At 42.8% G+C, this 16,319-nt stretch overlaps 1 protein-coding gene across 3 annotated transcripts in view; it reads left to right on the forward strand.

Annotated features, from left to right (window-relative positions):
- Window positions 1–16,319, forward strand: part of PDZD2 (PDZ domain containing 2) — a 235,428-nt gene that overhangs the window by 207,582 nt on the left and 11,527 nt on the right. For 2 of the 3 annotated variants that reach the window (XM_069745995.1, XM_069745996.1), the window contains exons 20-22: window positions 2,503–2,620; window positions 11,143–11,244; window positions 12,989–13,256. In XM_069745995.1, coding sequence (XP_069602096.1) covers window positions 2,503–2,620; window positions 11,143–11,244; window positions 12,989–13,256 — 488 coding nt within the window. The remainder of the gene's footprint in view (window positions 1–2,502; window positions 2,621–11,142; window positions 11,245–12,988; window positions 13,257–16,319) is intronic. The other variant, XM_069745997.1, reaches the window with a different exon arrangement.

Consider the following 16,319-nt stretch of genomic DNA (forward strand, 5'->3'; position numbering starts at 1 on the left):
AACTGCAGCTGTGCCGATGACCTGTTTTCACTTCATGCATTGATAAACCCCTCAGCCTGGGTGTGATCCTCGCACCCTACACACCTGTCTGTCCTATAAATAGGCACTGATACACCCCTCTGCTTCTAATTTACTGCATGGTTTTGCAGATTTAGCTTTTAAGACTGCACAAAAACACGACAAAAAACACAATAGACTTTTTTAACAAACTATATTACCATTTTTTTTTTTTAAACCACAATATATTCTTTAAAGTGGACCTATCATAAGGCAAGGTGTATGGTCATGTAGGGTTAACCTTATTGTCTCTCATGGTTTCCAATTTATTCAACATTTAAGAGTCTTCCTCCTTTCGGGACAATTGTTTTTACTTAAATGCTTGTGATTGGGTCTAAAACCCAGTTTTGCTATCTGGTTTCATTAAAAAAAAAATGTTTGCATTGTATGCCTTGTATAGTCTCTATATCGCTGGCTCCAGAATGGTTTAACTGACTATCCTTCAGACTGCCACCATGAAGGTCTGTCTTTTTCGGAGCTCCTCTCAGCTGATTTTGACCAAAGACCACATCAAAGATGAAACTTTTTAAAGTTGCGAAAAAAGCAATAGTACTGCAAAGCCTAAAGTTGTCTCGAAAAGGCGTGTGTAACACTCTGAGGTCTCCTAGGGCTGTATCCAATTTGTTTCAGCCTTAGTAATTACAGTTGGTGTGAATTTATTTGCAAATCTCATTCCATCAGTCATGCTGAACCATAGAGGGAGTACCGTCTCTTACCTGGTGGCTTCCATTGTTCTTCTTTATCTGATGTGATGTCACATGTGCATCAAACCGCAACAGGTGGGATAATCAAAAGGAGAACCACGATAGCCGTCAGGTAAAGAGGGCACTTCCTGTCCAGTGACAACAAACCACTGTCGTAGTCCCTGATGGAATGGGACGTTCAAATCATTTCGCACCAACTCTATTATTAATGTCAAAGTGACGTCAGCATACATGGCTATGTGGAAATGGGTGGTAACTGTTCTATATGTACAGTTCAGTCAGTGGTTTATGGATGAATCTCCCTACCTTTATGGCTGAGCCCTGTTTTCTCCCTATACAGATTCATCCCAAATGGCTGCTGCATTCCCTGCCTCTGCTTTTATACACTCTGAGAGTTGTCCTGATTGGCTGTTCTATACCATGTGATGTGTTAGCTGCAAGGCCTTCTCTGGCTGATGCAGTCTTCTGCAACTTGTAAAATGCACACACATCGTTCTGATTCACTAGACTCAACAAAAACTCCAAAATTCAATACACGTAGAATCGATTTGCTCATGTCTTGTTATACTTACACTCCATGTGCCTTCCTGCGGGATCTGATCAAACATCCTTTGTATGAACCTTTAATTTGAGGATATAAAAAATTCTTAATCTGGAAATCATGCGTTACTGATTCTGCTCCAATTAACATGCATGAAAGCTGGTGAAATACAGACATGCAAATTGCCTCTTCAGAGAAGAAGAGGACGTGAACTCTATAGCGCCCCCTGTTGGAAGAATCAATCCTGCAAGTCACTATTGACCCTTTCACTGGCCTTGAAATGTAACTTGGGACAAAAAGCCAAATCAGAATCTCAATTTGCAGACACTGTGTTTCTGGGTATTGCCCCTCATCAGTGCAAAGTTTGAGAACTGATTTGGCTAGGAGAGTGGCTCTGGACTTAGGTCTATGGTTTTGACCTTTCTCCTTGTGGAGAGTGACGTATTTGCTCTGGCATGCCAAGGTAGGCCAAATGGCCTTAGACCTCTGTCCAGAGCCACTCACCTAGCCAAATCAGTTCTCATACTTTGCACTGACGTGGGGCAGTAGCCCGAAACACCGTGTCTGCAAAATGAGATTCTGATTTGGCTTTTGTCCGAAGTCACATTTCAAGGCTCGTTAAAGGGTCAATATTAAATATTGTAGGACTTGCAGGATCACTACTTCCAACAAGTGGCGCCATAGAGTTCAAGTCCTCTCTCTGAAGAGGCAATTTGCATATTAAATTTCAGACGGCGAATAAGCCTCCTCACCTTGGCATGCCAGAGGCGGTATGTCGCTCTCCACAAGGAGAAATGTTACCCCTTAGACCTAAAATACAGACAGGCAGCCATTAGTGCGATTTCTTACTTGCCACATGGTTTTATCCCTTTATTGGTGTCCTCTGCTGGTTTTAAGAAAATAACACTTAAGTACGTCTTTCTTCAGGATCAAAGGTTAGAAAAAAACTTTTACAAAAATAAGAATTATACCGATTTCACAACCATAACGGAGTCTTTTGCTTTTGGACCGATCATCAAAGACTCGATTCCAAATGTTTCCAATCACATTCGCAAATAACCCCGTGACATTTCTGTTTCTAAAAAAATCACAAATCAATATCACTTGCCCAGACGAGATCCAGGTAAATCATTCTGGAGGTCTGCGTTTGTGATGTCGGTGCCAGGTTGTCGTTCCGCCTAACGATCTGTTTGTGTTTAGCTTGGATCAGCTCATCGTCTCCACCAGGGACCAACAGAAGCTCCAGGCTGCTCTGACTTCTGTGGAATCCAAATCCGATATTATCGCCCTGATGCAAGAGGCGAAAACGCAAGTTGAGGTGAGCGACGACGATTTTACTCCTACTGCTCATAATATTGAAAATAAGCCTTTTCTTGAATTTCGGTGAAGGTTCGCTATACCTTAAGATGAAATAAAGCAGCTCTCTGCAGTACTGCTGTCCAGGTCCCCACCAGTCTTCACGCACCCACTTATGGTGGAGATATTACATGAATGCTATGCCAATCAGTAGCCATTGATTGGCTGCAGCAGTCATATGCCGTTTGAGCCAGAAAAAAACAGCAACCTAGCTCTGTCTCCTGGCTCCGATGGTACGTGACCACTGCAGACAATCATTGGCTACTGAATGGCTGCAGTGCTCAAGTGAGTGCTATAAATGTTATTTTTTATTTCCTGGCATAAATGCTGCTTTTCCCCTGAATCCGGCGCTATTTTTCTTTTGTTCCAGCTCCTCTCCTTTCCTGAGATATGGCCTCCTCTTCCCTGTATATAAATGTAGTCATTTTATCCAACTGGGCGTCACCATCAACTCTTCACTGAGAGACTTCTTCAGAACCACGGCCCCCTTGACTAACAAGACAGATTTACTAACCTGCAGGAGAAGGGGCCATATCTCGGGAATGGAGAAGAGCAGGAACAAATAATCAACAAGGCCAGATTCAGGAGAACATCGGCATTTACGGAAAGTGACCGGTCAAGGGTATGGGTTCAATGCAACATTTTGAAATGTAGTCAGATTTTTTATTTTTTTTAGTTTAGAAACTTTTCCCAAAAATGTTACCTTGCAGTTCTTGTCAAAATAAAGATGAGGTTGGATACCATTGCTCCTCATACAACCATAACGTCCATACTTAGGCTACGTTCACATTTGCGGCTTTTGACGCAGCGGCGTCGCCGCAAAACAACGCACGCGTCATGCTTCCCTATCTTTAACATTGGGGACGCATGTGCGTTCGTTTTCATGCGTTTCGGTGCGTTTTGCGACGCATGCGTCCTTTCGACGCACCTGGCAGTGCGTTGCAAACGCAACATGTTGCATTTTTTCTGCGTGCAAAATTTTTTAAAAACGCTTGCGTCGTACTTGCGTTGTATTTGCGTCGTCAAAACGTCAAAACCTCCATTGAAGTGTATTGGCAACGCAGAAGACGCAAGTACTTGCGTTGTTGTGCGTTGTAGGACGCATGCGTTCTTTACTTTAAAAATAGAGACACTGAAAAGACCCTATATATTAAAAAAGGGTTGAACGCATGCGTCAAAAATGCATGCGTTCTACTTGCGTCTTTCGTGCGTCGTGCGTTGCGTCCACGACGCTGCGTCCAAAGCCGCAAATGTGAACGTAGCCTTAGATGAATCCCCAAGTGATCAGCTTTAATTTTTTGGAGGGTTACATTTCCCTGCAGTGCCCCCGCAGGTGAAATGAAGTATTACACTGTCCATGTAATATGTGGACGTATTGGGTCCTCCAGAGCAACTGATACATTTTTGGGACCACTTTCCCTTCTGTGTAATTGAAGTGGATCCTGATTTGTGAAGTCAAAGCTGCCGAATCGGGTGATAAAAATAGGTCTTTATAAACTAGACAACTCTATTAATATGTTTTTGGAAATGTTCCGAGAGGGGAATAGAGTACGAAACGAAATCCCTGCCTGCTCTTCGGTCTGGTGGCCGCTCGCACCACTAGTGATGATGTTATGCATATTTGTGGTCCGGGGTGTCTACTGTTTACTTAGGTTGATTTCACCGTCTTTAGTTTTGCGGTTGTAAAAATATCCTAATTGCTTTTTTTTTTGCTCAGATTAGATGAAATAGCTGAGTGTGAGTGTTTTGTTTTTCTTTTTTTGTACCATATGTAACGCGTTTTCTGAGTTGACACAAGTTCGTGAAGATATCTGGGTGGTAAGGTATTTCACAATTTATTTGGCTTGTCTAATATTTGAAGAAATCTGTTGATCTTGGGAGAAGCTGCCAAAAGTTTTCAGAGTTCTGGAATTTGTTAACGTGCAAATAATTGATGAACGGAGGAGAGTCTCTGCGGACATTATAGGGAGCTAATACCTAAAGCCCATTTATTCTACGCTCGGGTTCTGGATAACGGATGGGAAATTACGGGAGGTCACCGGTCCATAAAGCATGAAGGGCATTCGGTCCTTGGGAAGCAATCTGCTATTGATATATCTGTTTTCTATTTGTCTGGGATTGATATTGACGGGAAACTGGAATGGAGCAGTAAAAAATGGAATCGATCCTTCTGGATCCAGAGGAAGACCATTATAAAGAGGTTTACCAGTCTAAAAATTATCACCTTCCCAGTGGATTCCCCACTAATAACCAAAAAGCAATCGGCTATTGATATATCTGTTTTCGATTTGTCTGGGATTGATATTGACTGGAAACTGGAATGGAGCAGTAAGAAATGTAATCGATCCTGCTGGATCCAGAGGAAGGCAATTATAAATGAGTTTACCAGTCTAAAAATTATCACCTTTCCAGTGAATCCCCCACCAATAGCCAGAATGGAGGACTTTTATCCCCTCTTATTCCCTGGCAGCAAATCTGCCATTAAGAGGAGTTGAATATAGCAGTCGGGTCCCATGCCACTACAGAAATGACCTCTGATTTGCATCAGTACATCACATAGGCCAATATGGCCGCCGCTATACAGACAATACAGGAAAGATGGGCTCCAATATGGCTGCCTCTATACAGACAATATAGGAAGTATGTGGTCCAATATGGACACCTCTGTAAGAAGTGTGCAACTCAAAAATGGGCACCTCTATAGAGACAAAACAGGAGGCAACTATGTGCTCCAATATGGCCATTTCTATACAGACAATACAAGAAAGAAGTACGGGTTTCAATATGGCCACCCTTATGTACATGGCTCCCAACTGTACTGATTTGGAGGAGCTTTTCTGGGTGGTCAGGGCAATGTCTCTACTTTGACTCACTCTGTGTGATGTCCCGTCTCCTGCACTCTTCACTGTGTGTTCATTGTTCCTTAATTCCCCATCCTCCTCAGGGAAGGATCCGGCATTGTTGTGCTCTCTACGTTCTTGCATTCATTTGAATAATTCATTCTTTTTTTTTTTATTCTGATCTCCCAGAGATTCAAACTCTCAACCTGTATCATTACAGGCAGCAGCAAAACCTTTGAGCCACAGGCAGTTTAGGAGAATTTTCTGTACTTGAATGCGCATTGTATTCTCCGTCCTTACATGTTTATTTTTTTCAAAAAGCGCATCAAAAATTGGCAAAAACCAGACATTTGGTAATAATAACAACCCATACAATAAGGTGAACAGATAATTTACGGTTCTGGATGAATGGTGTAAAAAATGGCCTGATTTTTTTTCTCACGATTGAGTTTTTCTTTCTCTACTAAACACGCCGCATGATTAGTCCCTGTTTCTGTTCTGTAAAAGTTTGGCGGCATAACTATACAATCAATACAAGAAGGAAGTGTGTGTTCCAATATGGCAGACCCTATACAGACAACACAAGAAGGAACTGTGTGCTCCAATATGGCCGACCCTATACAGACAACACAAGAAGGAACTGTGTGCTCCAATATGGCCGACCCTATACAGACAACACATGAAGGAACTGTGTGCTCCAATATGGCCGACCCTATACAGACAACACAAGAAGGAACTGTGTGCTCCAATATGGCCGACCCTATACAAACAACACAAGAAGGAACTGTGTGCTCCAATATGGCCGACCCTATACAGACAACACAAGAAGGAACTGTGAGCTCCAATATGGCAGACCCTATACAGACAACACAAGAAGGAACTGTGTGATCCAATATGGCCGACCCTATACAGACAACAAAAGAAGGAACTGTGTGCTCCAATATGGCCGACCCTATACAGACAACACAAGAAGGAACTGTGAGCTCCAATATGGCAGACCCTATACAGACAACACAAGAAGGAACTGTGTGATCCAATATGGCCGACCCTATACAGATAACACAAGAAGGAACTGTGTGCTCCAATATGGCCGACCCTATACAGATAACACAAGAAGGAACTGTGTGCTCCAATATGGCCGACCCTATACAGACAACACAAGAAGGAACTGTGTGCTCCAATATGGCCGACCCTATACAGACAACACAAGAAGGAACTGTGTGCTCCAATATGGCCGACCAAATAAAGACAACACAAGAAGGAACTGTGTGCTCCAATATGGCCGACCAAATAAAGACAACACGAGAAGGAACTGTGAGCTCCAATATGGCCGACCCTATACAGATTACACAAGAAGGAACTGTGTGCTCCAATATGGCCGACCCTATACAGACAACACAAAAAGGAACTGTGTGCTCCAATATGGCCGACCCTATTCAATCAATACAAGGAACTGTGAGCTCCAATATGGCCGACCAAAGAAAGACAACACAAGAAGGAACTGTGTGCTCCAATATGGCCGACCCTATACAGACAACACAAGAAGGAACTGTGTGCTCCCATATGGCCGACCAAATAAAGACAACACAAGAAGGAACTGTGTGCTCCAATATGGCCGACCCTATACAGACAACACAAGAAGGAACTGTGTGCTCAAATATGGCCGACCCTATACAGACAACACAAGAAGGAACTGTGTGCTCCAATATGGCCGACCCTATACAGATTACACAAGAAGGAACTGTGTGTGCTCCAATATGGCCGACCCTATACAGACAACACAAAAAGGAACTGTGTGCTCCAATATGGTGGACCTTATACAGACCACACAAGAAGGAACTGTGAGCTCCAATATGGCGGACCCTATACAGACAACACAAGAAGGAACTGTGTGCTCCAATATGGCCGACCCTATACAGACAACACAAGAAGGAACTGTGTGCTCCAATATGGCCGACCCTATACAGACAACACAAGAAGGAACTGTGTGCTCCAATATGGCCGACCCTATACAGACAACACAAGAAGGAACTGTGTGCTCCAATATGGCAGAACCTATACAGACAATACAATAAGGAACTGTGTGCTCCAATATGGCAGAACCTATACAGACAATACAATAAGGAACTGTGTGCTCCAATATGGCCGACCCTATACAGACAACACGAGAAGGAACTGTGTGCTCCAATATGGCCGACCCTATACAGACAACACAAGAAGGAACCGTGTGCTCCAATATGGCCGACCTTATACAGACAACACAAGAAGGAACTGTGTGCTCCAATATGGCCGACCCTATACAGACAACACAAGAAGGAACTGTGTGCTCCAATATGGCCGACCTTATACAGACAACACAAGAAGGAACTGTGTGCTCCAATATGGCAGAACCTATACAGACAATACAATAAGGAACTGTGTGCTCCAATATGGCAGAACCTATACAGACAACACGAGAAGGAACTGTGTGCTCCAATATGGCCGACCCTATACAAATAACACAAGAAGGAACTGTGAGCTCCAATATGGCCGACCCTATACAGACAACACAAGATGGAAGCGTGTGACTCCAATATGGCCGACCCTATACAGACAACACAAGAAGGAACTGTGTGCTCCAATATGGCCGACCTTATACAGACAACACAAGAAGGAACTGTGTGCTCCAATATGCCCGACCCTATACAGAAAACACGAGAAGGAACTGTGAGCTCCAATATGGCCGACCCTATACAAATAACACAAGAAGGAACTGTGAGCTCCAATATGGCCGACCCTATACAGACAACACAAGATGGAAGCGTGTGACTCCAATATGGCTGACCCTATACAGACAACACAAGATGGAAGCGTGTGACTCCAATATATCGTCTCAATCTTAGAAATGTTTCCATTCACTGATAGAAAGCAGATCTTGAAAATGGTGTAGAATCAAAAGACAAAAGGTCCAAATCATCATTTGTTTCGTTTATTTTTTTGTGTGCAAAGTTCTTCAAAATGGTGCACGAGATTAATGAATTTTGGGCAAATTAAAAAATACTCTTCATTTTTGTCTTTTAAACTTTTTAGGCGCCTTTTCAGAGTCAAAATGAGGCGCTTTCCTCTTAAAATGTCACAGAAATTACAAGCATAAAAAAAATTACTCTAGTGGGTGACTGGAGTATATTTGCGCCAAAAAATTTATTTTTTTAAAAAGTCAGAGTAGATAAATCTGCTGAAAAGATTAGAAAACCCCAATCCCTGCCTACATTGGCGAACATTAAAAAACCTAAGCCATAAGAGGCGCTGGGGGTCTCGTGGGGGTAGGAGGTGGTTTGCAGTTACCGTACTCTGAATTATCGACTTGGCTGCTGGACCAGGGTCCTGTGAACCTTTTTGTTCAACTCTGACATTTTTCAACTTATGTAATATATTACGATATATTATTTAATGTCTTAAAATATATAAACAATAAACTTTAACCTGTAAATAAGATGTCTTTCCTGCATGTAATTTTAGTAGTTAATGGATTTGTTCCAGTTTTATGTTGTTTCCATTCCTTCCAGACAGTGAATTCTTTATCATTCCCCAGGTTCATAACATTTTGCTTTACTTCAATTCTTCTACAGCAGCATAGAACTAATATATAAAGTACATCACCTCTCGTAGGCAGTGTGGTTGGTTCCAGAGAGGGCACCGAGCATCTAGAGCAGAGTCACCAGCAGGGCAGCCAACGTCTGATGGACAGGAATTCCGTTAAAGGCTCCCAGTGAGGAGATGTGAGACGTTTTATGGTTTGGACCTGTGGATGCCTGTCTGGCATGGACTGGGGGGACAGGTCCAAGTTGGAACTTGAGTTTCGCAGAGTTGGCCGTGCTGAGAACGTTGTGGAGGATCTGGCCGGGATCAGACGTCCAAACTATTTTCACGTAGTTCAATGCCTTCTTGCTTAGTCAGGAGCAACCACAAATCTCAAAATGCGAGTTTCTAATATTTGAGTTTTTAGGCGTCTGTTTTATGTAACCAACCTCCCCTTTCAGTGCTAGTGCATATAATATGGGGAGTCATCACAAGGGAGGAGGCGTTTGGTCTCCGGTTGGGGGACAACTTGCTGCAGAGTCCTTCCTCAATGTCTTCTATATGCTTCATAAGAAACCCTATTTACTTGGGTAGAGAATCTAGATGTAGACTAATAAAATTTATGGATAGGAGAAACACAGTCAAATGCAAGAAAGGAAGAAAAGGCATAGACATATGAAAGGAGGAGTAAAGAGTTCATAAGGAGGTCTTTTTAGACTTTAAGAGGTTTGCCGCACCACAGACAACACCTTTGTAATATGCATCCAACTACAGAAGTTCCCATACAAGAAAAAAAAATAGAATTAGCCGATTATGAAAGGATTTGGGGGAATCATTATTGCATAACAGTCAAATCCCCTTCAAAGTTTTGTTCACTCCTTCTGTATTTAGTACCAGTCTGATTTGGAACTCGGGATAATTAGATATCCTCTCTAGCTTTGTTTTCTCAAGGCATTACCTATTGAATCGGCAGTATGAAAAGTATTTGCCCTGATTCATGAACAGCATTACATTAGGATTTTGGGATAAGTTGATCTAAAAGGAGGTGATGTGGGACCGCGATGGGAACGTACCCTATGCCTGACCCATGACAGTGGATCACTTCATATTTACTTTAGATATACTCTCATTTTGGTTTCTTTTATGTTCATGTTGAAAACTCCACACCCAGTAGATTATAATGTCTGGACCTAGTAAATCTCTCTGTATCGCTACATAATAATTTAACTCGTTTGTGGTTTACAGTCTGCTTTTTAACTTGTATTATCTGGAGGTTTATTGTGGGAGTCAGGTTACTAATTGTACTTAATACAATCTCCTGTTGTCTGGACTTCTACAGTGGGACCTTATACTTTTGCTGTGGGTTCGTGGTTGAGATGAGAATCATAGAACGGGGCTGACATTAACTTTAACCTTATGAATGGCCGGCCAACATAATTATCCCTTTGGGTTCACTTGTTCACAGAGTCCAAAACGTAAACTGTTTTTGTAGGTTTAATATTTGCCTTATATCTGTCTTTCAAATTGTTATAAATCTTTTCTTTTACCCATTTCTGCCTTTTTTTTATTTCTTTGTTATTTTTACATGCTTACAATGCTTTTAGTGGTGATATTTTATGATTATATCCAGCTTTGTGGTATATGTCATTGAAATGTGATATCTCCGTTTCACAAGGTCATCCTTTGGACATTTGCAGGCTTTATATGTAGTGTTGTTTGGTTTGGCTAGTTTTACTATGAGAAGACAGATTTTGCTATCCGGAGGTTATGGCTATTTGTGTTTTTGTGTTTTGGTTTTGTGCATACTAGGGGAAGAACAGAAAGCAAATGTGATTCGTATCGGCATATTTTATGGAGAGATTTGGTCTGTGGCGATCCTTAGCACACTATAATTGGATGACTTTAGGGTTGGTGAAAGTTTAGACTATTTTCATATGTATTTATTAAGTTCATACGTCATAGATTTCTACACTGGAATCTGCATCGGGAATCGGTGCACATTTTTTCGCACCTTTGCATTTTAATGCTCACATAAAAACACTCACATCTCTAAAACTTTCTTACTGTGATTTTTTTTTCCCTCCAGAAGAAGGAAGACGTCTACTTTGTGGTCCTGAGTAAAGAGGAGGGGGCTGGTCTGGGGTTCAGCATTGCTGGAGGAATTGACCTGGAGCAGAAGGCAGTGACTGTAAGTGATTATCTGATGGATCCAACCAATCTCAATAGCATAGCACAGGAGTCTTAAAACTGGCCATACAGGGGCGATCACTCTAGTATTATAACAAATCGAAGGGCATTAGATGGAAAAATTAGTACAAAATTTCTGGATATGATCAACTGACAAAAAAACACAGCAAATATCGGTCATTGACACACAATGTATTAGGTTAAGCAATGTAACCAGTTATCTAAAAACAGCGCCTCACCTTTCTGCAGGCTGTGTGTGGTATTGCAGCTCAGCCCCATTCATTTTATGCAGCAGTGTAAATTCCTCATCAAAGTCTGTCACCTGCAGCTGCTTTACTCTTCACGTGTTTTCGGAGCCAATTTTCCTTGGAGGCAGAGATGACACCTGCTCAGCCGTGGATCACCAGGCACCGATCCAAGGTGGAGAAAAAAATGTGACCGATTGGCAAAGGTTTATGTGCAAATGCTCAGACAAATGGTTTTACCATTACTGGAAATTACTGTGAATATATTCCACATATGCAGATAAAATATAAGGCGTTCATGCTTCCAAGCTCAAAGTTATACAAGGTCACCTTGTGGAAGCGGAGGGGGTGGGAGACATCATTGAATATCTGCCGATCAGACACTCCGGAGTCTAGTTAAGGTGGGCCACATGAACGTTCAAAGATATATGGAGGATGCTTATTTAGGGGATTATTTGGGAACAAATGCTTTCTGAATCTGTTAGTGCCTGCGCTGTGCCGCTTTCTTCTGCATCGTGAGGTGAGCGGGGACGATGGTGTGGCATCTTTACGTTCCTGCTGGCACAATAGGACCCTTGCACTATAACTGTTGATTGCTCACTGATCCCAGGAGGTAACAACATCAACACCGCTCATCTCCTGATGCAGGAGTAAGCACTGGCATCTGCCATATTACTTAAAGTGAGGTGCACTGCCTGGTGGCCAAGAGAGGCGTGCTGCCTAGTGGCCAAGAGAGGCGTGCTGCCTGGTGGCCAAGAGAGGCATGCTGCCTGGTGGCCATGAGATGCGCGCTGCCTGGTGGCCAAGAGAGGCATGCTGCCTGGTGGCCAAGAGAGGCGCGCGCTCTCTGGTGGCCAAGAGAGATGAGCTGCCTGGTGGCCAAGAGAGATGAGCTGCCTGGTGGCCAAGAGAGGAGCACTGCCTCGTGGCCAAGAGAGGCACGCTGCCTGGTGGCCAAGAGAGGCGCGCTCTCTGGTGGCCAAGAGAGATGAGCTGCCTGGTGGCCAAGAGAGGTGCGCTGCCTGGTGGCCAAGAGAGGTGCGCTGCCTGGTGGCCAAGAGAGGTGCGCTGCCTGATGGCCAAGAGAGATGCGCTGCCTGGTGGCCAAGGGAGATGCGCTGCCTGGTGGCTGAGAGATCTGCGCTGCCTGGTGGCCAAGAGAGATGTGCCACCTGGTGGCCAAGAGATCTGCGCTGCCTGGTGGCCAAGAGATCTGCGCTGCTTGGTGGCCAAGAGAGATGTGCTACCTGGTGGCCAACTCTCAGGGCGTTGAGTTCACTTTAGGAGGGTTGTTGGAAGTGGAGCTGACTCTTTGATGCAAAGATCTATACCTTGGATTTTATACCTTACTGATGATGTGTCACGTGTGGGCAATGATAAATGATATACACATTGGAAGAGCGCTAGGGTGGTCTCCTAGAAATTGATGCCATAGACTGGCCCTGTACACACTTGGTATATACTGGTTATAATCATTCATGCATTAACCTTCTCTTTCAGGTGCACAGAGTCTTTTCCAAAGCCACCACGTCTCGTGACCCCATCGTGGAGCGAGGAGACCGCATCCTATCAATCAATGGCTGCTCTCTACAAGGTGCAGCTCACGGAGATGCCCTGAGCGCTCTACACCGAGCCAAGCTGAACAGAGAGGCCGTCATCGTGATCCGAAAGGAGAGCGACAGGGAGAGACCGTGCAGACCAGACACGTCTGGGACGGGAGGAAGACACCCCACATCTGGAAGGGATGTCTCGATGGCAGCTGATGCAGGTAGGAGGTTAATCCGGGGACACGCGGAAAACATTTCAAGTCACATTTGGTTCACATTATCGCCGGGAGACTTCTTGCCATCTGATGAAATACATATTATACATCGAGTTCTCTTTGTCACAAGTCATCAGTCTCAAATCTGGCGTTCGAGGAAATTGTCCCCATCTTTAGTTATTTTTTTTGAAAAGTATATACTTATCGGCTCTTTTAGGAAGACACAATATAAGGGTATAATGTACAACGGTGCCAGCGGTGGCCGATCTTTTTGTTGGGGTGGTGCTCAAATTCTCCGTCCGTCACTGGCAGATTTTAGCAGGAAATCCAGTTTGTTCCTAAAACATGGCAGAGAAATTCTCAAATTTGCACCTCTGGACCTTGTGCTTTGGGTTCATTGTGAACAAAGCAAAGGATTCTATAAATTCTATATAAAATAGTAACAATCATCATTCTGCATTGAGAAAGCCAGAAGCCGATATTTCCTCTAAAAACTGTGTCCATCTAATTTGACAGTGCTGATAGTGGGGTAAATGGGGTCGAGCTGCAATACCACACACAGCCCGTAGAGACAGGTAGCGCTGTTTCTGGGGGGAAAATGACCCTGTTTTAATTTCAGTCAACCCCTTCAACACAGAGTAGCTTCTGGAGATGCACTTTATAATCCAGCTTCTTCTCTAGTACATCTCAACTACAGTACGTACAGTGTCATGTAAAGTTTGGGCACCCCTGGTCAAATTTACTGCTATTGAGAACAGTTATACAGGTTAAAAATTTAATGATCTCTAAAAGTCTAAAGGGCCTACAGTTAAAGATTTCCTTTATATTTTGGGCCAAAAAAAAATAGATATATATATATATAGATATATCTATCTATCTATCTATATATATATCTTGAAAACACTTGTTGTAGCCAGAGAAGAGTCTTTCAATCCTTGTTTGGAGGATTTTCCTCCATTCTTCTTTGGAGAATTCTTCCAGTTCTGTGAGATTTCTGGGTCGTTTTGCATCCTCTGCTATTTTGAGATCTAGCCACAGATTTTCAATGATGATCAGATCATGAGACTGTGAGGGCCATTGTAAAACCTTCATCTTTGTTGAAATTTCATTGAATCTATTCTTCACTCTCCTCATGAAATGTTCCCCGTTCCATTGACTGCAACACAACCCTAAAGCATGATTGATCCACCCCCATGCTTAATGGTTGACGACATGCTCTTTTCCTGAAATTCTGTGCCCTTTTTTCTCTACACATACCTTTGATTCTTGTGGCCAAATAGTTCTATATTAACCTCGTTGGTCCACAAATGCATCAGGCTTGTTTAGATGTTCTTTTGCATACTTCTGATTTTGAATTTTATGGTGAAGACGCAGGAGAGGTTCTCTTCTGATGACTCTTCCATGCTAAATCTTTCTGAAGGTCTTTTGCAGTCAAGCGGTGGTTCTGATTTGCCTCTAGCAATCCTACGAGCAGCTCTCACTGAAATTTTGGTTGGTTTTCCAGACCTTATCTTGACATCTGTTGTTCCTGTTATTCACCGTTTCTTAATTGCATATCTAAGTGAGGAAACAGCATTTTTAAAACACATTGCTATCTTTTTATAGCCTTCTCCTTCTTTGTGGGCCTCCAGCATTTCATTCTCAGAGTGCTAGACAGTTTCTTAGAAGATCCCATGGCTGCTGTTTTTTTGGCACAAGGTTCGGTTTTTAGAAAGCTGCGAAATTTGCATCACCTGGCCTTTCCTAACAATGATAGTGAACAAGCCATAAACGTTAACAGGCTAATGATGGTCTGAACAAAACCAAACTACAATCCTTTTGAATCCCAGAAGACAGTATAAACCAAAAAGAAACAAGGATCCCTAAAAAATAACTTTTAATAATACATCTAAAAAGACCATTCTTTATCAAAATTTAAGATAACATAGTATTAAATGTACCTATTCAGACCCTATGTCAAACTGCAATGAGTCCTGCCTGGCAGTGGAGGTTGGCACCCTAATTTACCACGGTAGGCGCCGCCACTCCTCGACGGCTCACCCTACCATGCCCTAGAAGTTACCTATAATGAGGAAAAAGGCTGGTGATCCCTATATGAACCTGCAAATTAACAACTGCCTGTCAGTGGAGGTTGGCACCCTAATTTACTGCGGTAGGCGCCCCCACTCAACGACGGCTGACCCTAGGGTCCCTTACAATCCCTAAATAAAGAGATAGACAAAAGATTTTGTCCCACATACAACTCCAATACCCGTGAGAGAAAAAAACACAACAAAATGCAAAAAATAACCCCCAAAAAATGGTCTTTTTAGATGTATTATTAAAAGTTATTTTTTAGGGATCCTTGTTTCTTTTTGGTTTATACTAATGATGGTCTGAAACCTTGGTCAAAGTTATCTGAGCACACAAATCTCCAAGGGTGCCCAAACTTTTGTATCATCCCATCTTCCTTTTTGTAATTTTTAAAATGTAAAAGATGAAAATATACAGGGTGGGTCATTTATATGGATACACCTAAATAAAATGGGATTGGTTGGTGATATCAACTCCCTGTTTGTGGCACATTCGTATATGGGAGGGGGAAAACTTTTCAAGATCGGTGGTAACCATGACGGCCATTTTGAAGTTGGCCATTTTGGATCCAACTTTATTTTTTCCAATGGGAAGAGGGTCATGTGACACATGAAACCTATTGAGAATTTCACAAGAAAAACAATGGTGTGCTTGGTTTTAACGTAACTTTATTCTTTCAGGAGTTATTTACAAGTTTTTGATCACTTATAAAATGTGTTCAAAATGGTGCCCATTGTGTTGGATTGTCAATGCAACCCTTTTCTCCCACTCTTGACACACTGATGGCAACACCGCAGAAGAAATGCTAGCACAGGCTTCCAGTATCCATTGTTTCAGATGCTGCACATCTCGTATCTTCACAACATAGACAATTGCCTTCAGATGACCCCAAAGATAAAAGTCTAAGGGGGTCAGATCGGGAGACCTTGGTGGCCATTCAACTGGCCCACAACGACCAATCCACTTTCCAGGAAACTGTTCATGTAGGAATGCTCG

This window comes from Ranitomeya imitator, chromosome 1, assembly GCF_032444005.1.
Source record: "Ranitomeya imitator isolate aRanImi1 chromosome 1, aRanImi1.pri, whole genome shotgun sequence".
Lineage (NCBI taxonomy): Eukaryota > Metazoa > Chordata > Amphibia > Anura > Dendrobatidae > Ranitomeya > Ranitomeya imitator.